Raw genomic sequence first — 23,327 nt, 5'->3', positions numbered from 1 at the left:
TCTTTTTATGCTGCGACCTGATAACAGCATTCTGAAAGTTAGATAAGACTAGTAACCAAGATTCAAGGATGTTATTAATATTACCTCACAGTGAACTAATTATCCATCTACTAGTAGATACTACCTAGACTACAGTTAACAGACTGTAAACTACCGCGTAGATAATTTTCCCTGCCCGCGGGGGGCACCGAACGGCCAACAGTATTTTCCCTCCCGCGCACGACGGAACCTGACTGGAGCCCCTCCTCCCTCCCTCACCGGAGCAACTCTGGTCTTGGTCCCTCTTTTTTTATCGACACTGCTGCTCTGCTTTCACCTCAGTCCAACTTTCTACTATCTTCTCCTCTCTCCCCTCACCACATCATCCATCTCAAGCAATTCCTTCTTTTCATCCTCTCTTTCAATTCCATCAGAGGAGTCGTTCAAAATGGCCGCCAGCAGTTCTCTTGACCACCTGAGCAACCGTATGAAGCTGGAATGGCACGCCAAGCTGAACACGGATATGGTTCCTGCGAAGAACTTCCGTCGCACCTCCATCATTTGCACCATCGGTATGTCGGAGCTTCTCAATCTTATCCTGGAATATTCACACTCCTATGAATTGTTTGGCATCGCATGATACTGACGTTGGCTATCTCCGCAGGCCCCAAGACAAACTCCGTCGAGAAGATCAATGCTCTCCGCAGAGGTACGAGCGGGGAATATCTCCTCAAAGACTCCCTCCGTCAACTGTATGAGCTGACAATTTTCAATAGCTGGTCTCAACGTCGTTCGTATGAACTTCTCTCACGGCTCGTATGAGGTTAGCCTGAATCTAGCGCCCTAATAGCTTGATAGGAGAGGCTGCGAGCAGAATTCTGACTTTTCTAGTACCACCAATCTGTCATCGACAACGCCCGAGAGGCCGAGAGAGTGCAGTCCGGACGTCCTGTTGCCATTGCTCTTGACACCGTGAGTTTCATGACATCCGGTGCTTCCCGACACCATATAGCTCTGACTCCCACATTAGAAAGGACCTGAAATTCGTACCGGAAACACCGTCGGCGACAAGGACATTCCTATCCAAGCCGGCCACGAACTCAACATCACCACTGACGAGAAGTATGCTACCGCCTGCGACGACAAGAACATGTAAGTATACCCGAATATCCGAGCGTTGTTGGGTCTCATATTGTCCCCGGAAAACGCAAGCTTTCCATTCTAGGAATAGGTGAGCTGACGATAAACTTGGCAGGTACCTCGACTACAAGAACATCACCAAGGTCATCGAACCCGGCAAGCTGATCTATGTGGACGACGGTATTCTCTCGTTTGAGGTGCTCGAGATTGTTGACGATCAGACCCTTCGTGTCAAGTGCCTGAACAATGGCAACATCTCTTCCAGAAAGGGTGTCAACCTGCCCGGCACTGACGTTGACCTTCCCGCTCTTTCTGAAAAGGATATTAGCGATCTCAAGTTCGGTGTCAAGAACAGGGTTGACATGATCTTCGCCTCGTTTATCCGTCGCGGAAGCGACATTCGTCACATTCGTGAAGTCCTTGGCGAGCAGGGCAAGGAGATCCAAATTATCGCCAAGATCGAGAACCAGCAGGGTGTCAACAACTTCGATGAGATTCTCGAGGAGACTGACGGTGTCATGGTCGCCCGTGGTGACTTGGGTATCGAGATCCCTGCCCCCAAGGTCTTCCTGGCCCAGAAGATGATGATCGCCAAGTGTAACATGAAGGGCAAGCCCGTCATCTGTGCCACTCAGATGCTCGAGTCCATGACATACAACCCCCGCCCCACCCGTGCGGAGGTGTCAGACGTTGCCAACGCTGTTCTCGACGGGGCTGACTGTGTCATGTTGTCCGGAGAGACTGCCAAGGGCAATTACCCCACCGAGGCTGTCAAGATGATGTCGGAAACCTGCTTGCTTGCAGAGGTCGCTATTCCTCACTTCCAGGTCTTTGACGAATTGCGTAACCTTGCTCCCCGCCCCACTGACACCGTTGAGTCTATCGCCATGGCTGCCGTCAGCGCCAGTCTTGAGCTCAACGCTGGTGCCATTGTTGTCTTGACCACTAGGTATGTAATATGGTTGTCGTCTGCGATCGATCGAAATCCGCTAACAGTTGGGTTCTTAGCGGTAAAACTGCTCGTCTTCTTTCCAAGTACCGCCCTGTCTGCCCTATCATCATGGTCACTCGCAACCCCATGGCTGCCCGGGTAAGTTCAATCTCATCGTCATCGTTGGACAAGTGAGCGTCGCTAACTGTGCAATCAAGTACTCCCATCTGTATCGTGGTGTTTGGCCCTTCACCTTCCCTGAGAAGAAGCCCGACTTCAATGTCAAGATCTGGCAGGAGGATGTTGACCGTCGCCTCAAGTGGGGTATTTCTCACGCTCTCAAGCTCGGCCTCATCAACAAGGGCGACAACATCGTCTGTGTCCAGGGCTGGCGCGGTGGCATGGGACACACCAACACTGTCCGTGTGGTCCCTGCTGAGGAGAACCTTGGCCTTGCTGAAGAGTAAATCTGATCCTGACTGCCATTTCTGGTGGATAACACGGTAATGACCGCGGTCGGATCATGTGCGACAAGGGGTTGTCTTGTCTTGGACTTTGTAGATATGTCTCGACGACCGATGAAATCGCGCGCACTCCAGACAGTCACCCATCTTTCTCACTGCGAGGTTTCGCCAGTGGATATGATCAGACATGGAGTAGTGATGAAACCTAGCAGCCCGAAGAGCTTGCTATTTTTCACCATTAAAGTTGGATGCGCAAAAGTGGACGCTTACCCTGGGGAACATAAATTCGCTGTGGATCTTGTTTTGAAGCGTTGATCAGCCATCATCAGGGGAAGTCTCCTAATGCTGGATTAATGAATTGCTCATGTATATGATGAGAACGAAATCAATCACTGTTCAGTGTAAGACGTTAGTAGGCCCTTTCTATGTTAGTTAAATGTGGCGGCGCTTGTCCGTGTTGATGTTAACCGGTCACGCCTTGCTGGAGAATCACGTAGACCAACTGGACGTAGCAATCTCAAATGCCGCATCAAATGCCCAGAATACTCATCACTGAGGGCAGACGAAGAGATATTCTTTCACAGTATGAGAGAACGGAGAAAGAAAGAGAATCAAGGGAGCGATGCGGGGAAAAGACCCTCGCACGCGGGTCAGGAACAGGAAGGAAGGAGCAGCTGAAGCCGAGGCTCGGCCGGCGTCCTGAGGCATGTATGTTTACCTCTGTCAGATGCGCGACCGCATAACACCATCTCACAATAAGAATCAAAAGAAAGATGTACAGGAAAAAGAGAGATTTGCTGTAGGATTAAAATTCTGGAGAAATTAAGATACTATGACTGATCCTAATTGAAAAATCGAGCTGCTGAACAGCAAGGGCAAATCATATGCCCCGAGTCTCCCCACGGTCGTCCCGAAATCCGCCGATTGTTCGGTCACATTTGGCCCGGTGAAAAGGAAGCCGAAGCAGATAGGACTCTGGGATGTAAACACTACATCACTACATTTGATAGCCAGTTCCAATCCTGGATTAATATTTATGGGCGCTTGATTGTTTGTCTGCCAGATGCCATTTATATAAAAAATATTCTCAGGAGTAAACAGAAGGGAAAGTCATGTGAGAGTAGAGTCACCTGTCGCTGGGTGCTCTATGGGTTATGTGCTCATGTCGTACCTATGCATATTATGCATATCTCGATAAAACAAATCAGAAAGGAATGTACAATGCTCTGAGAGCATGCTAAAAGTAAATGACTCAAATGTCCTCTGTGTATGTGCACGGCCGCCAACGCCTCCATTGGATGCAAGTCATAACTTCTGATAGCGTGCCAGTTATACATCAAGTGTCGTAAGCTCGTAAGGTTGTCGTGGTCACTACATCCGTCAAATTTGGCTCTGAGAACCGCCGGAATCGGCATTAGCATCTGCATCGTCACCATCGGTGCTCTGAGGAAGCTGAGGAGCCTGAGGAGCCTGAGGTAGGTGATGGACATGGGCTTCCGCAGGCTGATTTCGATATGGCTGGGTTGGTTGAAGTTGATGCCAGCAACTGGGAATGATATTAGCGATTGCTGCCAATCAAATCCCTGGAACTACATACCTTGGTGCTTGAAGCACATATCGAGCCATTGCCTCTCTGAATCGACTCTTATACTCCTTGGGACTCGTGACAGTAGGCCGATTCTTCCCTCCGCCAGCAAATCCGCGGTCCTTGATCCATGATTCCAACTTCTTGTCCCACGTGTACGTGCGAATGCAATCAATCACACCTACCACCAGCTCCGAGCGACTCTCGTCAATGGCAATCATCAACGAATAGTCCATAACATTTTGGCGACCCAAGAAGAGGGTGTCATTCCAAACGCTCTGGCTCAGCAGTTTCTTTGAGTGTTCCCTGGCAAACAGGGGTGTTTCATAGATGAAGTCCACCATGTTCTCGTCCAGAAGCACTTCGTTGCGCTCCCCCGTGCTCTGGACTTTACGATTTCTCATCGAGCCCTTGAGATCGAAGATCCGCGTCGGCACTCGATCGTAGAAGAGATTTTCCATCAAGAGCAAAAACCAGTTGAACTCTGTTCCTGTGGCCGGATTCTTGATGATAACCTGGTAGAACCCAAACATCTTTGCAATGGCAGAGGGCAGCTCGTGGAATAGCGCTTCAGACATGATCTGGAAATACGCCGGAGCAAACTTGAGAAACGCCTGTGTCTCGATAGGTGAAAGTGATTTCAGAATGAACCGATCATCCAGGGTCTTCAGAAACAGAGAGTTGGTCTTGCCTCCTTTGGAATCCCATTTAGCGCAACGAGACAGTGATTCCACAATTCGCTCTGCCACGCCACATTTTTTCCGCAGGGCGTCGAACTGCTCCGCATAGAATATCTTGCATAACATCTTAGCCTGCCCTTCCTGAAATTGGTACTTGAGGTGAGTGCCAGTAGACCGCAGCAGTGCATGTTCAACCCGCGCCTCGTTCATGGCGTCCGAGCCCTCTTTCGAGGTCGACTTCTTCTCGTCAAGTTGCTCATATCGTTTCTGAATACTGGCTAGCTTTTCTTTATAATCGCTCGAGGCAAGCGCGAACGCAACAAGGGAGCTAGGCTCGTCTTCTCGCACGATGATATCGCAATCTGCGAACACATGATCGGACATGCTAAGGGGATAATCGAGAGGTGCCCAACCGCTCGCAGAGCGCTCGGACCAGAAATTCGTTAGCATTTTCAAGAGATTGCTTCGCTCATGTTTCGGGAGCTCCTTGAGATCGAGCTGTTCGTCCTCCGGAGACAGCTTAGCCAGTTCATCGTTCGAGTCAGTCGTGTGGAGGTCCTCGGCTAAGGCTCGATCTTCATCGCTATGCATCTCCTCCTCACCCTCTGAGACGGTTGGGCGATCGCCTTGGATTTTATCCTCAGTCGTGGATGGATCAGTGATGGAACGCTGCAAGACGGGTTCACCCCTAGGTTCTTCTTCCGAAGTTCTCTCCAGCAATTCACCGCTCTCTATGCTCGACTCATGGAGCGGAAGACGTGGTGTCGAAGGCATGAAGTCCTCTCCTTCGCCCGAAGGCTCTCGCTCCTCAACTGCGTCTCTAACATTCTTGTAGACTTCTACAATCGGCTTTGATGATGCCAATGGGTACGCCCGAGAATGTGTGCCCTTAGCAGCTCGTTGCTGTCTTTCCCTCTGGCGCTCCTTCTCGAATTCGCGACTCAATTGCTCGAAATGTTTGGCCAAGTTCGAGACACGGGTGTTATTCTTTCTACCCGGGACAGACCGAGGTATGAGCGACGGTCCGGGCGCTAAACGAGAATTCCTAAGCGCAGTGAGGCCAAACCGGTCCGAAAACTTTCTGTCCGAGGGTTTAAATTTGGATTCCGGGGTTGGGCTCGAGATGTTGTCTGAGCCGCCAGAGCCTGCAGCTGCTGCTCTGAGACCACGCAGCGGTACACCCATCTTTACTCTGTCCCTCTGGCCTTGCAATGGCTGGGACTGGGCGCGGAGAAGTGGTGGAGAGGTCGCTTTTCCAGTGCGTCGGACAACCCCTTCAGCAAGCCGAGGAATACCCGAAGGTGTGGGTTGTTTAAATATACTTGAAGGTATTTGAGACTCTGCACCCAAATTTTGACCTTGGCTGTCCCCTTGCTCAGTAGGAGGATGCTCTGGTGAAACTTTACCTGACTCAACGGCATCCGACATGGCACCAGAGATGCCCATGCTGCTTGCAGATTGCGTGGTTGAAGGAGGTACCTGCTCCGACATAGCCGATTGAGCATTGGATTCAGAGCTCTGGGAGCCCTCCGGCTCATCAGTCTCGGCTGCAGGAGGAAAAGAATGTTCTCTCACCTCCGGGCTTGGTGACGACGGTAGTGGGGCTTCATCCTTGTACGAGGTAGCTTCTTGGACATTCTTTTCGCCCGAATCTTCTTCCACCACGGATACGAGGACATCCTGAGCTTTCTCGGGTGACAGTGTCATACGACGCATTGGGCGCGGGTGTTCAATCATTTGGTCATGACCACTTTCGGCCTCGGTCGGCGTTGTCGGAGGCTCTTCAGTTGACGTGAGAGACGTCACGGAGGAGTCCTTGTCAAGGAAAATCTTCTTCAATTGCAGGGTCGCCAGCCGCCTAATGTCTTTTTCTGACGGGAAGAAGTTTTTCTCAAAATCAGCGAAGGCAGTATCCCATTCCACGACTTTTTCTTGGACTGAGCGGAGTACTTCATTCAATGGAGTCACTTCCCAGTATCGCGAGCTAATATACTTGTCTTGTAGCTGCTTGATCAATGCGGCGTGGTCCTCGTTGGCTTTCTTATTGAGTACCTCAATCTCTGCCTTGCACGCTTCTGCCAACTTTGGGACGACACTATCAACGTTGATGCCCTTCAACCGTGCTTTGACAGAGCCCATGAATCGGTTCAGACGCCGTTCTATCTTGAGATATACCTCGTTTCTCAGTTTCAAGTCGTTGTCCACTTTCCAGGTGACCCTGGTTCTCGGAACAATGATTTCAAGCAAATTGATGGTGTCATAGTGAATCCGCAGGGCAATGTCTTTGTAGCCGAAGAAACGAAGATGGTCGCGTTGTAGGTCGTGGGGACAGACACCAGCGCGAGCGTGCAAGTTCTTGCTGTAGAAAGAAAGCTCCAAATACTTCCCAAAAGAATATTTCCAGGTGCTATCTGACATGGGAAAGACTTGTGTTTCGTTGCCGCAAATTTTGCAGCAACTCCACATGAGAATCGTGTCCTGAAGACCTCGTAATTTTGATGGATATGGCTGAACAAATACGCTTATCTGAGCCTCTCCATGTACGTATTGACGGTGATGCTCAAACATCCGCTTCTCACAGCCATTTGCTGTGCAAATGGCGTTTGCATTCTGGCAAATGTCCTCCACATATTGTCCAATGGTACAATCCGGCTCGAATATCGTATCGTCACCGTGCTCGTTATAGTACTCCAGAGCGAACAAATCAGGGCCGGAGCAGGGGATAGACGTGGTAGTGCAGACCAGACTAAAAAGCACGACTATATTCTGGTGGGCGTATGGGTCGAAGAGACTGGAGGCGCCCGAGATATATGCTTCCCATTGACGCTTTTGGGTCTGATAATGATGCAGGGCGTTGTCGTATTCCGCATCATGAGCCGCATGCAGAACTTCCTTGACCTTTGGAGGAGCATTCTGAGGAGATTGATGAACCATTTCAGGTGTTATGAGAATGAACTTTTGCGACTTGGCCTTCTCGTCTGAAGCTTGTTCGGAGCTGATGTCCTGATCACGAAGACGCTTCAAATATGCGAGCCTTCGTTCCATTTCTCTAGCACGTTTAAGAAGATAAGGAGGCTCAAACTTCACGAAAGGGGAAGCGGATAGAATCTTCGTCTCAGTGTCTCGCACAATATCTTCATAATAAGTCGGCATGGGAACGTCATCAGGCACTTCTGTGCCATCTGTTGTAATAGTGGCCTTGCTGATAGAAGCAGGATCGCTTTTCTTCTCATCCAATCCTCCTTGAGAACAGGGCTGTACGGTAGCAGACTTGTCATCCAATTTGATCATCGTAGATGATGCCCCGACATTGGCCGCTTCGTCACCAGCATTTGAGGCGTTTTCTTCAATTGACGTGGGGATCTGGGCGAATTCGTCTCTCATCAAGCATGTTTCCAGCCTCAGATTATACACAACGTAGACCATAAACTCCGTTATCCTTTTCACCTTTGCGAGCACATTATGGTCGCCTCCGCGAAGAACAATCGTGCAACCAAGCTCTTTGCGACAACCAGAGATGTACATGTAGGTCTTCTTATGACCGTTGTACACGTATGTCTTGACATCAAAGCTGCCACAATCACTATGCACCGGAGTCGTCACGAGCTTATCCATAGAGGTTATGATCCTAGTTTGAGTACACCGAGAGACGGCTTCAAGCACGGACGATTTGACATTGTAAGCCGTCGCAATGTTGGCTTTTTCTAGCAGTTCAAGTGCCAAGCCAGATACGTTTTTCTCAACCAGAAGTAAGTTAGGCCGCAAAGCAGCTATTCGGCTGACGAGATTTTCGAGGAACTCTCGCTCTTGGCGAATAACGGGCTCTAGGCTCATGAAGTGCTGCTGGTGACGAGCGTATTCAAGAGGGAACGTGATAATTAAGATCCGCGGATGGGGAATGCTTCGAGGCATGCTTTTGAGAGCGAGGTTCTTGGTAAACACTAAGCCGGATACGTAGGACGTGTCACCCGGCCGGCCGCCCAAGATCTTTTTAAGCTTAACATAGTGCCGAATGTCCATGTCGTCGCCGTTCTGGACGGCTGGATCGACTTCATCGGCGGCTTTGAGAAGTATAGGCAGAAGTGCAGTCTCCCAACTGTTAGAGTGAGGCACGGAAGCATCCTTCAGCAGCTGGCGAAGGAGTTTGCGAACATGTTGCAGGCTAGCTTTGTTCAACTCTACCGGGGGAGCGCCCGCTCCTCTCATTGATGAGCTCCTGGTCATCTTGAATCCGCTCGGTGCAACTCCAGTCGGAAAGACATGACCAGAGGCATCATGTGGATTGGACACACTGTCCTTCGAGGCTCTGGGAGAATGGCGGTGGATACTGCTTGCAACGCTAAGATTACGCCGACGGGAAGGACGTGGCAAATTGACAGCTCTCGAGCTGCCGACTTCATCTCCATCACGCGCAGAAGCAATCAAGCTGGCAGCGCTTCGCTCTCCGAAAGCAGACCGACCTTTTTTCATGGCAGCCAAGAGGCCACCAAAAGTCGTCCTTTCGCTGTCGCCTCCACTCTTCGAGAGAGAGCCCTCCGAGACTGCAGATAGCAAACTTGGTTGCTCATCCCCGCTTGATGCATCGTCAGAGAGATATTGCGCTAGGTCTGGGTCGATAATATTATCTTTGTGAAACGCAGGCAATCGAGCTCTCGCGGGGTTGTCTTCCACAGTCCGCCGTTGAAAAGGCGCCCGATCATCGTGGAAAGATTTGAAGTTGCGAATGTATTGTTGGCGAGAGTGATGACGCTTGTGGCCCATTGCGTGCGGGCGTCCATTCAGGGTTGATTTGAGGGATCTTGACGAGGTAGGTCTCACCAAGGGTCGCTCTGGGCTGATTTCAAGCACGGCTGAACGGCGGTTATGGCCTTCCCCTGCGCGTCGTGTTGCTGGTATCGCCATCGTAGGCGTCTTCATAACGTGCTCGATAGATTGAGATATTATAGACGAGGAGTCGTCGTCGTCGGCGGACGTTCGTGAATAATTGCCCAATCCTATATCGGAGAGCCTGGGATTTAACACCATGGGACTCTGTTCGCTATCTGAGAACTCGGAAGAATCGTCATCATGTCCGTTGATCATAGCTTCACAAGGCTTGCAAACTCGGATCGATCCAGGTTGACCGAACCTGTCGCCTGGTATCAAAAGGGTACACTTGGAGTCGAAAATCTGGCCGCACGTCCGACAGTGATGCTTTCGTCGAAATGTGGAGAAGGATTCGCCGCAATGAAAACAATCTTTTGCATTCTCATCGCGCATCCAAAACTCTTTGCTGAGTAGCTTGCTCCTGAGTTGCGATACAACACCATCACCTCCGGCATTTGGACGTTTACTTCGTCCATTATGACCAGGTAAAGAGTCCACAGCGGTATTTATAGGCGCCAAAGGGGGAGGGTCGGCCGCTGCTTCGGTTGAGTGATTTTTGGACGTACCATAGGCCGAGAAGCGGCTTAGGCTGGTCACACCTGGTCTGTACTTGGGTTTATCATTGGAAGGGGCCTTTGATAATGCGTCTAATTTCGGGTTTCCCTCCATCAGCGACAAAGAGGTTGCACCTGTAGATGGACCCTGAGAATTATGCAAAGAGCCAACCCTGTTGCTAGGCAACTGAGAAACACTGGTTGTTCCAGAGCTCGCAGTTACCGAAGCGCGATCGAGGTTGAAAGAGGCGGCGGAGTTCGACCTGATTCTCTCTTGGGCAGGTGACGTCCCCTCGACTTCTCCCTGGGTGGTATGTTTTGTCATTTGCAGCGGTGCAGGCAATGAAGGCTCGGGATCATGTGAAGTACGCCGCTCTAGTCTCTTTGTGCTGTCAGATGGTTGACTTATCAGCTTCGATTTGTTGCTAGAGTCTAATGCGGCATGTCCTTCGTTGGGCGGGTTGTGGGCCATCGCCGACAGTGGTGGTGAGTGCGTTAGTCGCTCACTGAAACCGGACGAACTCATCGAAGGAACATAATGGTTCTCCTCCCTCTCAGTACCCGTAGAGCCCATGGTCTGGAGGCTGCTGGAAGATACATTGACGGAGGTGTTGCTCGAGTAATGCGTGGGTTCCTTGACAGCGCTAACATGAAGTTCAGTAACTGTCGGATCTACGGTTGCTGGATTGCTGGTAGATTTCGGTAAGGGTACGGTAGGAGATTTAAGTGCAGGCGAAGGAGAGACAGAGGCCTTGGAGGATATGCTTGCGGCTTTCGAGGAGAGCTTCGAAGCTTTCCCTGCAGGAAGATCGTGAGTGTTTTGAGAGCTGCCAGGCGTTGGAGATTGCAGCCTAGACCCCTGAGAAGAGCTTGGGTTGAATTGCTGAGCCTGAGCCTCGGCCGTGGGACCTGTCGAATCAGCAGCGGGCTTGGAAACTGAGCGCTCTGATGTTGGACTCTTGATTGCTGGTCCGTCAGGAGCGCCTTTTTCCGACGCCTTCCCAACACCGCTGACAATTTCTCTCATTCCTCCTACAGAAGTTCGAAAACGGCTGTACAACCCACTCAGACCACCTTGCAGTTCCGCTGAAAGATTCTTTTCTTCTGTAGCGGAGGCCGGAACCGGAGGACTAGTGAAATCATTGAATACGGTGAGAGAATCCGACTGATAGGCAGCCGTATGTATCTGGTCAAGGGCTGCATTCAGACTTTCCCGTTCGGCCTGAGTTGAGACGGAGGCTCGTGAACCTCGTCGCCCAAGGGGGAGAAAGATGGATGACGCGGATGGACTTGACGTCCCTTGAGACTGTTGATACGCCATTTGAGTTCCTTTTGTCCAAGCAGCGACGGCACCGTTGTTATACGCTCGAAAGTATGAGACAGCGGTCAGTCTAGCTTAGTATGTGTCAGGTTCCGGAAATTCATGTGTGTGAGCTGCTGCAGAACAGCTCGCTGTGGTCCTGAGGCGCAACAGTGAGTGAAGCCTGTGAGGTAAGCATGGAGCCTGAGCTAGTAGAGTGAGCATCATCTCAGAACGTGGTTTACATCATGAACAGATATGCGACCAAAAGCAAGGATGACTACTTCATCGGAAATGTCAAGTTGAGGGAAGGAAGTTGATTGTTGACTGATGCCGTGTGTCTGTTGCTTTCCAACGATGCGGGCGGAACATGTGCGGTGCTGCCCAATGACGTGGATGTGGCTGAGGCACTTTGTGGCTGGTGCAGATTGCCACTAAAGGTAGGCGGTCCTGCGCGTGGAACCGCGTCAAGCATGAAAGGAATCATAGAGAGGTATTGTCCTGAGTAATAATTGTGAATTGAGTCCAAAAAGACTATGCTCAGTCCATTTTTATACAATGAGAGTACCTGCTCAGGCCTCAGAGTGATCTAATATGTAATGCATTGCATTATTGCAGAACGTCCGTTCCATTCCAGCAACTACTACACGGTACAACCATAAGATCTTGCGGGGACCTTGCAATAATACTTTGACTTAGCCTTCATTTTCCACGGCCTATGATGTTACCTATGATATTTTCAATCATAACCCAATTGCCTAGTTCGCATGATGGCTTCTTCAGACATCTGGATCACTCCTCTGGTTGAACGATTGCTAAACCATTACCTCGACGGGCCAAAGAGCGAAACGTATGTAGAAGATGATGGAAGTAACCTACGTTTCGCAGACAATAGTCCGCATTCGGCTCTGATAGTGGAGGTAAGTAAGCCAAACTCTGTACCTATTGAGCAAGCTTAACTAATTCATATTGCTACTAGTGGACGAAAGACGACAGATCACCCATGCCCAATTTGACGGACACGAATACCCAGATTCAAGCGATCCTTGCCCGAGAGTCGTTAGAAGAATATGGTAGGGACTACCCTGACCAACCGTTGAGCAAGGTTATGCGGGGACATACTATAAACTTATTGGATTTCGAGCTTGTCTTCGAATACACCACCTCAGAGCCCAAGCTTCATCTATACGTCAAGCGTTTCAGCATCGCATGGGACAAAGGCAGGTTCAAGGGGCCGCCACAGGGCAAGATAATCAGAAAGAATCGTGGGGTGTATGACTTGATGCGATCTGCCCTTCAGAGGGCCAAGTCTCGAGAGACTGCCACCACAGATAGTGCGCGAAATGGGAACCACTCCGATGAGTCGATCAAGTCTCAGGACAGCGAGACAGATGGAATGAACGTCTCTCAGAACCAGTTAATGTCCCAGATGCCCCCAAAGCAACCAGTAGAACTCTTTGCTAGTGCCTTTGCCTCTGCGAAGACGCTGTTGGGTTCCTTGAAACCCTCTGCCACGCCGGCGCAAGACTCACAACAAAAGAGAGACAATGATACGAATGTTGTTGCCTCAGGAAGAGATCATCATGCTCTTGACGAAGCAACAAAAGAGCCTAATATCAACCGTTGCGCCGCGCAGATCGATGAGTTGTCCGCAGGTCCCTTGGTTGTTGACCCTGGTCAGAACGGCAATGCAACCGTCAAGGAATCTGATCAAACTGATACCGACACGGCTGGTAAAGTACCAGCCAAGATCGAGAGCGGCAAAGCGCCTTCCAATACTAAGACCCAGGAGAGAGCCTTGACAGATTATAACAAAGAGCCAGACCATGCATTGAATAAAGAGGCAGTCCCCAGCCAGACTGTCCAGAAAAATCATTTGGAACAAGTTGAGCCAGCTGTGGAGACTCCCCTCACAGATGTTCATACCAGCAATGCAGACCCTTGGGATGGTATGACAGAGATTCGAAAAGAAGACATTACTATACCCAAGGATCAGGCAAAGCTGCTGGACGAGCAGGCCAAACTTTGCTGGCTACCGCCAGCCCCTGGCCAGAGCTATCCGCAACCCAACGTGCCCCCTTTGCTCCTACATCAATGGAATGACATTGCGTTGCAAAGAAGTATTCGGGCGGAAGAACGTAGGATCAAGGAGTTGGAGACCTTGGAACTTCACGGAACCCGTCCGAGCTCTTCGGGTGCTACCAGCTCCACTGACTCGGCCTATGAGACCCCAAGCGGCGATCGGATCGAATGGTCTCAGTCTCCTCCGCGGCGTCGGGACCTACCTGCGGACAGTAGCCCGCCCGAGGCAAGACCGGTAGAAAGGCCAACTATGGATAAAAGCAATGGAGGAAATGGTCCGTCGGATCGGCCACCCCATGATGTGGAGGAGGAACGATGGACAGACGTTCATCAGGCAATATCGCATGAACAGGAGGAGCTTCAACCTTTGCTAGAAGGTGCAGAAGAGTCCCACAAATCTGTTGCACTTCCTACCGAATTGCGCGTACAAGCTAGCGGGGAGTCTCTTCCTCAGCATGACGACAGCGACGATCGAATTCACCTGCAAGAGCCCCAGGTTGAGTTTGACCGGATGAGCGAGGACTCGGTAATGGATACGTCTGTCCCTCGTCCGCTGGGTGTAGATCCAAGTCAATCAGAGCAAGAACTTGGCAGCTCAGATCCATCGCTTCCGGGTCAGTCCACTCAGGTTCAAGTGCAGGTCATGGAAACTCCTGCTGCACATCTTGTTCGATTCCGCCAGCTTACTCAAAGCACAGGCGGTGCAAGCCAGGAGTCGCAACAGCCAAGGCAGTCATCGTCCCCAGCCGCAAAATTGTCTTCTCAATCACGAATTTGCAATACCTATCGTAGCAATGATGAGGCGAAGGATCACATTTCTCAGGACATGTCGAATTCAACGCAACTGCATGGGACTGCGGAATCCGGTGAAGTCAATATAATGGAAACTCAGCTGAGCGGTGGGGAGTGGTCATTTCCAGGCCCGACTCCCTCGAATTCTGCTCATCTGTTGAACTCTTCTGGCCCAAGGGACAGTGAGCCGAGTGTATTTATTACTGCATCTCCGGGCCACGCAGAAGAGTCGTCGAACCCATTTTCGTCCTATCGAGAGGCTCACTCTTCTATGCAGACAGACGACGGAAATGGAATATCAACCGGCTTCCCCAGCCCCACTCAAGTTACACCTACTCGGCATCGAGTGCCCCAGTTGAAACGACGCGTATCTGAAATTGACATGGAGCAGACTCCTCCTTCGAAAAGACCAAGGATGGCGTGCAGCGAAGACAGCGACTCTGTCCAAGAGCTTGCGTTCAGCGTGATTTCGCGCCGAGAAACCTACATCAATCGCTCCGCGGAGCACGCTGAGGCACAGAAAGTCTACGAGAAGTTTCGGAGTGACTACCCCGACTACGATGGCGACTTCAACCATTTCGCGATGTTGTGTTCCAAACTGCAGGCACTGCGGGCTAAAGGACATTTCCAAAGGTCGTTCCTCTGGGATGATTTTGTTATAATGCACTTGAAGGAATATGAGCGTTACCTCAACCAAATCGCAGCAGCTGACGTTAAGACACTGGAATATGAGAATTTCTTCGGCTCCTATGTATTGAGGCCATCGTACAAAAAGCGCAGTCTCACAGCGAAGGGTATTGAAATATCTGCTGCGCAGCATGAACCTTCCAGCGCCGCCAGCGTCCCAGCAATCCCGCGGCATGAAACAAACACCTCATTCACCGGCAGCCTTGTAGACAGATTCTCCAACTTCCACACCCGCTCCTTAGGGCCGGAGACTCCAGCCTCACAGTCTGCAACCACGGTTGATCAACTAACATGGAGCACGTCGCCAGCTTCTCTTAGAGAGCCAATTCGCGACTCATCCGCAAGAAGCCGACGCATGGTTGAGGGACCACATGATATGGAAGAACCGAGTCCTACCAAAGTCACCCGTTCACATGATCCTACTCCCAACTCACCGTCCGAAGCGAAGGCTGGTCGGCTCGAGCGACCCGCGCCTAGGCATCGCGACACGTTACAAAGAGGCAACCACATCGTCGAGGAGGAGGAACCACACGATGCGGATGTGACACCTAGAGTCACCCGTTCACATCACGTCCATGAAATTCCGAACCAAACAACCCCTTCACCGGCTAGAAAAGCTCTGGAACTGCAGGTAACCACTGGGGTTCCTCCTTGGCCCGATGTCAATCGCGAAGATGATGACGCGCGCAGCATTCCCGAAACCATCGCCAACAATGACGAAGTCGAGCAGGGCTCAATGGACGAAATCGACGAGAATGCTAGCGTCGAGCTTGGCGAAGACGGACATTCCGCCGCTCCAGCGGCAGATGAGTCCGACGCTGAATCCGACGCAGTAAGCGAGGCCGACAGTTTTGACGAAGACTGGGTAGGGTGGCACTGCCGCCGGCTTCAAAGCACAGGGCCGTTTTGGTCCGACGATCCCAACACGCCATTCAAGGTGTTGGCCCGAGCGGACGCGAACGTGAGGTCCGAGCTACTGCGCCGTGGGATGGCCCGTTTCCCTGTCGACGAGAGAGGAGTCATCCAACCGCTCGTTGACTATCCGCCAATGGTTTCATTGCGCGATTTGCTGGACGGACCTCCTCCCGGTCCTGCGCCTCCATCAGATGAACCGCAAGGTTGAGCCACCAAATTTTTCCTCAGCTCAGTACATCTATATCGGCTTCCGCCCTTTCTGCAAGTTTTCTAAACGACCTTTCCCCCGTCCACACCTACTATGAAACTATCTTTACATACGTTTAATATCTTTTCTCTGGTTTTCAAGGTTTGAGGAGGAACAGTCTCGATGTAGAGTATATACCCCATTGATATCCCAGTGTGGCGTTCAGCGGCAATAGAAGGATGATACCAATCTACACGGAATGGAAAGAGATAGTCATAATCCATGAATTGAAATATAGGGAGGGTATCTATGTCGTAGACATCAATCTATCTCCAGCCTGAAACCATAACCAGGCGCTGTGGCAACAAACAAGCAAATGAAATAACATCGAACCGCCCCGAAGCAATATACAGAGATAAATCCAGAATCCAGCAATATCCATATTTGTACGACATTTCTCCGACTCTAACAAAGAAATGGGTCATCGAGCAGTTCGTTTCGCTAATATCAAAAACGCCAGGATGTCGGTAGTCTTTTCTGTGGTATATATCCGTATCAACCCAAGAGCTGTCTATTGATGAACATGATCAAGTTAGACATGGCGGAAGGGCTCGTAGGCGTTGTTCCTCATATTCTGCATGGGAACCTGGGTACCGCGAGCCGGAGGAGGCGGGTAGGAAGTGTTGCCAAAGGCGGCCGGGGTCTGGTTGGCCTGAGGACCAAGAGGCTCATAGGTATAGGGTGCCTTTTCGGCGGTGACGCCGCGGGTCTTGCTGGAGCCGTGGTAGGGGGAACGACCGGAACAGCAGCATGAGGAGATAATCCAGAAGAGGCTGCCGGCTAGGGAGAAGGCGACGGCCAGCCAGGTGGCGACGTAGATGTTCTTTCCCATGTAGCCCTTGATGCCGTAGTCCTTGAGGGCCTCGTTGAAGGTGCCTTTCAGGACGGTGAAGAGAGCGGTGGCTGTGACGGAGGCGGCGGTGATGAAGAGGAAGGAGACCTTTGCCTTATGTTAGTGACGGGAATATACAGAGATATAAAGGAAGAGAAACGTACAGCTGAGACAAGGCTGGTCACGCAGCTACCCCAGCGGCTGCAGATGGCAAAGAGACCGACCACGAGCTCGACGATGGTCGCGATGAAGGCAACGATGTAGGCGATGAACATCCACTTGGACACGTTCTTGTAGACATTCAAAGCCTTGGACAGATCGTTCGGCAGGACGTCCTCGACACCGGTATTGTTGAGTTGCCAGATTGTGATGGGGTTGAAGTAGAACTCGGCCTTGGGTTTGGAGCAGTTTTGGGTCTTGTAGTTGCCGTTGGTGACATCTCCGTCGCAGTAGCCCCAGAGACCGATATCGTAGAAATCCTTGATCTTGAGTTGTTTTTGTGCCTCGTCGAGGGCCGTGGCCAGGTCGCTACTCGAGACATCGACACCAGCTGATTCGAGAGCGGAGCTTACCGCTGATGTCACTGATGACGAAGTGGTTAGGTTTTGGAGATCGGCCTATTCGGAAAATTAGTCTTGCATGGATTTTGGCTTTTTCCGCTGGATATACATACCCTGAAGAAGTAGAGGTTATTGAGGGTGGATGAACTGGACTTTGTACAGCCCAAGCCGACCATAATAATGCATACTAATGAGGCGATAGTAAGTGCATATGGTGTGAATATGCACGCAATGCGACCGGCTTTGCCCATATTGTGTATTGGTAATGTGGAGATTGCTGACGGTTGTTGGATAGTGGATAGTAGCGTCTTCTTTGTCCGCTTCTTGTTCTAGCGACTCTTAAATCCTTTTGACGGAGACTTCAATGAAAGAAATCTAAGCTTGAAAGTACAATGAAGTTGAAAATGATGAGCCAAGTGAGATGGAAGCATGGATGGTTTTATTATCTGCTCTGCGACGATCTGAACAGCCTCAGGCAACAATATCGCAAATTGTTTGGGAGGCGCAGCCAGTGACAGGATCAGCGAGCCAATCAGACGCAAGAAAAAAACGGCTACGCCACGATGCGTTTCTATAAATTGATCAGCACCAGATTACGTACTCCCCTAAAATCCTGTAACCACCGGGATCTTGTACTAGTGCCTGAGGAAGTTTCCACCGCAACCTGTGGAACCGGCAAATTAGCTGCACTCAAATGCCCAGATGAGGTAAGGGACACGAGTCCTCGTGGCGGGAGCCATACCGCCACGTCATAAACGGTGGCTGGGCTGCTGGCGGAGGATTTTATCGTTCGAATCTCCAGTTTCGTACAGATACCGCCAAGAGAGAAGAAGGGAAATGCAGATACTGACTGTGGACTCTTTACTCTAACGAGTAACAAGATGTTTAGCAAGGTGCTGATGGCCGTCAATTAAACTACATGACCCCTCAGAAACAATCATCTAGACCTTCAAAGTACCTTGACCAGCGTGAATCAGCTGATCTACAATCTGTCTCGCTGTCATTACCTGATGCTTTCGCAATGTAGTAATCTCTACCAATCCAATGGATATGACAATCTCATAGACGGTATAGATGCAGCAGTATTCTTGGCAGATGCTCCCATCAGCTCCCATTGCTCCTGGTAGTCAACGACTTCTAGTTTTTCTGGATCGGTTGTCTATCCGATTGGGGGCTGAGCTGGAGCTCTATTACTGTCCTGTGAGTATACTCAGAGTGTGGGATTTAAACTCAACCGGTCGCGAGCTGGTATTTGCTATTTTTGACCTAGTATGAGGCTATGAGGCTGCGTGGGCGACGGAAAAGCAACGCAAGGGATCTCAAAGGATGGACCTCGATTAGGCTCCTCCATTTCAGTCTTGGCACATATGCATAAGAAGTAGTAGATCGATGAGGTGGATGAAACTCAACTGACTACGCCTCAATTTAGGCATCTTAATTATCTTACAGACCAGATTCTGAAACTACCGGCAGTTCAAGTTCGAAACTAAGTACGACAACTTCTGGAATTAAACTCAAACATGTCTTGAATTAGCCTGGAGCTATTCCATCACAGGAAAATTCGATACATTTAAGCTAGTGGCTGTGAAGCTCCTAGTGTAGTACTGTGGGCCTAGATACATAGTGGACATAGGGCATGCCACAAGGTCGATTCTCGCTTCTACGGCAATAATATACCAGTGGCATCAGACGATCAGTAACTACTACGATCAGATGATACTAAGGAACGCGCGACTAGCGAATTTACATGTAACCGTTGATATCGAGGCGATCCATGCCATTCGACCTCTCTTTCAATACTATGTACAGTGCTCGATTGCTCAACTCACGCCCAGCAACCATCCTGACCATATACACGTCCCTATTCAATTCTCTCAACCCAGGTAGGGCTTCAAGATGTCCAACATGCCTACATAAGCTGCACCGCTCGGAGGCTCCATGCTGTACATATAGTTTCCCCACCAAGGACCAGCCGCCCACCAGAGCGCTCCCTTCCACACGTCCGTGTTCTGAGCCAAGTACTCCAGCATACCTGAAATAGCAGTCCGGCACTGATCATTGACGCCACCAGCGAACTCACCAATGATGCCAACCTTGCCGTTATCCTTAAGCCACTTCGTGGCGGCCGTGACCCGTTCCTTACCAATCGTGGTAGACACGCAATTCTCCGAGGTGCCGGATCCGTCCGAGTCGAGATACTGGTGCATCTCGTAGACGATCTTATCCTGGGGATCGGTCAGAGCCTTCAGGTTGTCATTGACGTCCACCCAGGTCCAGGCGCCGGTCCAGGAGTTGCCCTCCACGAAGATGTATTGCGAGGTGGCTCCCGCGGCGCGGATACCGTTGATGGCGGCCTGGTTGAGGTTCAGAACCAGCGTCTGGTCCATGTCGTGATACTCGTTGTCTAGCATCTCAGGTCAGTGACGCGCCCATATCAACCAAACGAGTTAGCCATACTAGTATCGAAGATGACCAGATTGTTGGACTTGAACTGCCCAGCCAAATTCTGCCAGAAGGTCTTGAAGTCATCGGTGCTGGAGATAATCTGGCCATTGCTGAGCGGAGTTAGATCAAGTTCACAATAAGGTCAGGCGTTTACTCACTATCTGCCATAGTTGTGGGGGTCCAAAATGGCATAAGATCCTGCCTTAGTGACGGCGTCCACAACCTAGCCGAGTTAGTCTCATGCGGTCCAACCTTGCTGCTGCTGCTGCTGCTGCTCAAACCCACCGAAGTCAGATTGGTCAGGTACTCCTCATTGTAAGTGCCTGTCATAGAGCTTGGCACCAGTCTCTCCATGAGGAATTGAATCCGGAAGATGTTCATGCCCTTTCCGATCAATGTGCTGATTGTAGAAGGGTCCGGGAAGATGAACTCTTTTCCCTTGAGGTAGTTAGCAGCAGTATACTTTTGCTTGCCAATCACAACATACATAAGAGCCAGGGATGGTGTTTTGGCCAAACTCGGCTCCAGACTCATTGCTTCCGAACCCTACAGCATGTCAGCATCCCGTCAACCCAACGTTAAAGATTACCAATGAGGGCACCAACATTGGAAAACCGAAGCTCTCTTTGCAGGAGCAGCCACCGCGGAGCCAGCCGCAGCAGCAATGAGCACAAGGTTACCGAACTTCATTATGGCCAGAAGGGAATGTTCTCTAGAAAGGAAAGACCAAGATAAGGAACGACTCAAGCTTGACTTGGTTGCCGAGATTCGAACGAGGGGACAAGACGTGCTATATATCGTCTGGCAAACCGAGCCAGGCTAGCTGGACTAAGCTCTGACACTCCTCTGCAGGACATAATTTGTTAGGATCGCGGGTCATACCCCAGAGGATTCTCCACGGTGTCAGAGTGAGACTAATGGTCCTTCATCGGTCGATTACCGGGATGTCGGGCCGTCACACAAACTGCAAAGCTTCAAGTCATATTCCTGCTAACAGCATATAGCAGCGTGGCAGACTGCGAATCGAGTATTGATCGGCCAAAACCCGACAAGCGAGGCAGAAAGCGAAGCAAGAGCTGGGCGGATGATGCCCAAAGCCTGGAACTAAAGAGTAGAGCGTACTCCGGAGTACATGGCTGCTACAGCATAGTGGATCCAGCAATCCCATGCGGAACCTTGTCTATGATAATCCCACGATTCAGGTACCGTCTTGGCGGCTCCGAAACAAGCCGGAGATTGATTTGTTTGAGGAGAGAGAGACATTCGGCAGTGATCGTCGCCTCAATTGTTCCGGGAAGATAAAGGACAGACGGAACGTCTCCTCAATCATGCCCGTGGCATTCTGGGAAAGAGATTGGCATTCTGATATACAGAAGTCGATTACAGGCAACCTTGAATAAACGTGTAAACTCGCAAGCTTCTTGGTGTGGACCTGAATTGTGCGTGCGATGGGCTTTGGTTGATTATTGGTCCCGATTTGGCTTTACATATATTATCAAGTCGGAGGGGTAATTTACGCAAAGACGAACGCTCAAACGAACAAGACAGCGGAGGAATTGAAACCAGTTCAATATCCGGATTGTTGCCTACACCTTCACACAATGTCTGATTCTTGATCAACAACTATGTTCAGCATTGACGTGTTGGTCCCGAGTCATGGTCTGTGGCATACCCAACTGCAAGACTGGCCAAGCTACGCTATACCAAATCATAGTACGGCTTCAAAATCACCACGCACCAAGGGGTGAAAGACTAGCCTTCATATCCTCAGCCTGGCGCTGATGATACTTCGTCCCAGGATGGTAGTCATTCCACCAGACACACGAAGTGCCGTCTCCATTGATGCAAGTGGCATCTGGGAATCCGTAATCGGTAGGATTGTCGAGAACCTTGGTCATGAACGACCACGAGTCATAAAGCACGGCGATGACCTAAATCTGAGTCAGAAAGACAACCTCAAGGCAGACAAAGTAGCCCCTTACGCCGGTATTGCTAGACTTGAACCTCTCTACCATGGTCGCGAGCTGCTGGTTATAGACAGCCAGATAAGCCGCCGAGTGTTCAATTGCCCAGTCGCCCTGCTGGATGAACATGGGTGTCCGGTTTATCGGGGGAACATTGACAAAGAGGAATTTGCGTCCTCCGGAGTTATAAATGTCCTCTGCGAGGTCTTCAAGTCGACCGATCAGCTGCGGAACAAATGTTGAAGCGTTTGTTCGGTAGTATGCATTCCCGATACTATTCTCAAGTTCAACATCTCACCACAGTCCAGACAAGGGGGAAAGTGAAGCGCCACGTACTCATTGATTCCAATCCAAAATGCAAAAACAGCATCCCCAGAAGTCCACGGTGCAGAAGCCGGCTTGCTGCTATAAGTCGCATCAAACGTCCTCAGTTGCCCAACAAGATCGTTTGCAGTGCTCCCAACGAGCGAGCCATCGATGGTTGCGCCTCCAACCGCGAGGTCGTAGCTCAGGACAAGGCATGCGTTCTCCGCGGTCGTCAGATATCCGACCCAATTCACCCCTCCTGCTGTCGTTCCAGTTCCTGGCGTCATATGAGCAGGATCTTTGGCATCGGAACCATGGGGGTACTGACCTAAGGCAGGATTACCCATGGGATTGGAGGCAGATGGTTGTTCCCCAGACGTGCTGAATCCGGTTTGCGAGTATGAATCGCCACTGCGAGGTCAGCCATACCTGCACGCAGCAGTAAGAACGGCATAGGGAGAGCCTCCTACAATGTAAAGAAGTACGCCGTGTCTGACGCCCGTCTGATGGGGGTTGCAGCACCTGTCGAAATGGCGCTTGCCACCAGCCAGAGCAGTTGAGACTTCATCTTTATGACTATTCTCGACAACGATCAGTAACTTCCACCCTTGAATAAGTTGTCTTCAGGAAGTCTTCATGTATATAAACGGGGACAGTTCTTGTAGTGACTATAAAGATGCTAGAACCCACCAATCCAACGCCATCCTTTGCGCCGAGCACTTTGGCCTCGTCTGTAAAACATCTCATGGTCACCAAGACACCCAGTGAAACGATTGATTCTGCACATCAGCGACTCGGCGGACAAGAATCACTCCAGTGAGACGAGTTACAGAATATCAGCCCCAGACTGCTCTGCATAAATTAAAATGCGGGGTAAATATCCGGCAATAAGGAAGATGCAAGCCATAACTATGACGATCGTCATTAGGTACTTTCTTCATCGCTTGTTAAGGCAAGTTTCAACATGTGCCTTGGCTTGCAGAGATGAAACAGCACAT

General features: G+C 50.6%; 7 protein-coding genes across 7 annotated transcripts; 2 read left to right on the top strand and 5 right to left on the bottom strand.

Moving 5' to 3' along the window:
• Positions 1-427: 427 nt before the first annotated feature.
• Positions 428-2,517, top strand: P174DRAFT_459144 (pyruvate kinase CDC19; the record flags this gene model as incomplete). Its single annotated transcript, XM_024829743.1, has 8 exons — positions 428-551; positions 644-688; positions 756-802; positions 871-951; positions 1,010-1,131; positions 1,235-2,068; positions 2,128-2,209; positions 2,269-2,517. The coding sequence occupies 8 exons, from the start codon at positions 428-430 to the stop codon at positions 2,515-2,517; spliced, it is 1,584 nt and encodes a 527-aa protein (XP_024684225.1).
• Positions 2,518-3,504: 987 nt separating this feature from the next.
• On the bottom strand, positions 3,505-11,649 carry P174DRAFT_138416 (1-phosphatidylinositol-3-phosphate 5-kinase FAB1). The gene is made up of 2 exons (XM_024821121.1): positions 4,112-11,649; positions 3,505-4,060 (listed from the first exon to the last, which is right to left on the bottom strand). The coding sequence occupies exons 1-2, from the start codon at positions 11,518-11,520 to the stop codon at positions 3,895-3,897; spliced, it is 7,575 nt and encodes a 2,524-aa protein (XP_024684224.1). The 5' UTR covers positions 11,521-11,649; the 3' UTR covers positions 3,505-3,894.
• Positions 11,650-12,132: 483 nt separating this feature from the next.
• P174DRAFT_138209 (uncharacterized protein) lies at positions 12,133-16,214 on the top strand. Its single transcript, XM_024821120.1, has 4 exons — positions 12,133-12,149; positions 12,199-12,419; positions 12,479-14,195; positions 14,280-16,214. Exons 2-4 carry the CDS (start codon positions 12,267-12,269, stop codon positions 16,181-16,183), a joined length of 3,774 nt encoding a protein of 1,257 aa, XP_024684223.1. The 5' UTR covers positions 12,133-12,149; positions 12,199-12,266; the 3' UTR covers positions 16,184-16,214.
• A 540-nt stretch (positions 16,215-16,754) lies between these two features.
• P174DRAFT_419550 (uncharacterized protein) lies at positions 16,755-17,865 on the bottom strand (the record flags this gene model as incomplete). Its single annotated transcript, XM_024824790.1, has 3 exons — positions 16,755-17,162; positions 17,219-17,671; positions 17,728-17,865. 3 exons carry the CDS (start codon positions 17,863-17,865, stop codon positions 16,755-16,757), a joined length of 999 nt encoding a protein of 332 aa, XP_024684222.1.
• A 1,623-nt stretch (positions 17,866-19,488) lies between these two features.
• Positions 19,489-20,749, bottom strand: P174DRAFT_429980 (glycoside hydrolase family 5 protein; the record flags this gene model as incomplete). The annotated part of the gene is made up of 6 exons (XM_024825599.1): positions 19,489-20,018; positions 20,072-20,169; positions 20,218-20,282; positions 20,345-20,497; positions 20,547-20,605; positions 20,665-20,749. The coding sequence occupies 6 exons, from the start codon at positions 20,747-20,749 to the stop codon at positions 19,489-19,491; spliced, it is 990 nt and encodes a 329-aa protein (XP_024684221.1).
• Positions 20,750-21,786: 1,037 nt separating this feature from the next.
• On the bottom strand, positions 21,787-22,616 carry P174DRAFT_459140 (SGNH/GDSL hydrolase family protein; the record flags this gene model as incomplete). Its single annotated transcript, XM_024829742.1, has 3 exons — positions 21,787-21,990; positions 22,042-22,297; positions 22,360-22,616. 3 exons carry the CDS (start codon positions 22,614-22,616, stop codon positions 21,787-21,789), a joined length of 717 nt encoding a protein of 238 aa, XP_024684220.1.
• A 41-nt stretch (positions 22,617-22,657) lies between these two features.
• Positions 22,658-23,231, bottom strand: P174DRAFT_404460 (uncharacterized protein; the record flags this gene model as incomplete). Its single annotated transcript, XM_024824037.1, has 3 exons — positions 23,020-23,231; positions 22,800-22,905; positions 22,658-22,740 (listed from the first exon to the last, which is right to left on the bottom strand). Coding segments are annotated over exons 1-3 (285 nt in total), but the record flags the coding sequence as incomplete, so codon positions are not given.
• Positions 23,232-23,327: the final 96 nt, after the last annotated feature.

This window comes from Aspergillus novofumigatus, assembly GCF_002847465.1.
Source record: "Aspergillus novofumigatus IBT 16806 chromosome Unknown P174scaffold_3, whole genome shotgun sequence".
NCBI lineage: Eukaryota > Fungi > Ascomycota > Eurotiomycetes > Eurotiales > Aspergillaceae > Aspergillus > Aspergillus novofumigatus.
The sequence above is the reverse complement of the archived record's forward strand: the minus strand, read 5'-3'. Positions and strand labels throughout refer to the sequence as shown.

Bases quoted from the DNA above. Each gene is read 5' to 3' on its own strand.
- P174DRAFT_138416 (XM_024821121.1), bottom strand. From the start codon at position 11,520: ATGGCGTATCAACAGTCTCAAGGGACGTCAAGTCCATCCGCGTCATCC. The intron at 4,061-4,111 runs GTATGTAGTTCC...TATCATTCCCAG, and splicing joins TATGTGCTTCAAGCACCAAG to TTGCTGGCATCAACTTCAAC.
- P174DRAFT_138209 (XM_024821120.1), top strand. From the start codon at position 12,267: ATGATGGCTTCTTCAGACATCTGGATCACTCCTCTGGTTGAACGATTG. The intron at 12,420-12,478 runs GTAAGTAAGCCA...TATTGCTACTAG, and splicing joins ATTCGGCTCTGATAGTGGAG to TGGACGAAAGACGACAGATC. The intron at 14,196-14,279 runs GTCAGTCCACTC...CTCAAAGCACAG, and splicing joins CTCAGATCCATCGCTTCCGG to GCGGTGCAAGCCAGGAGTCG.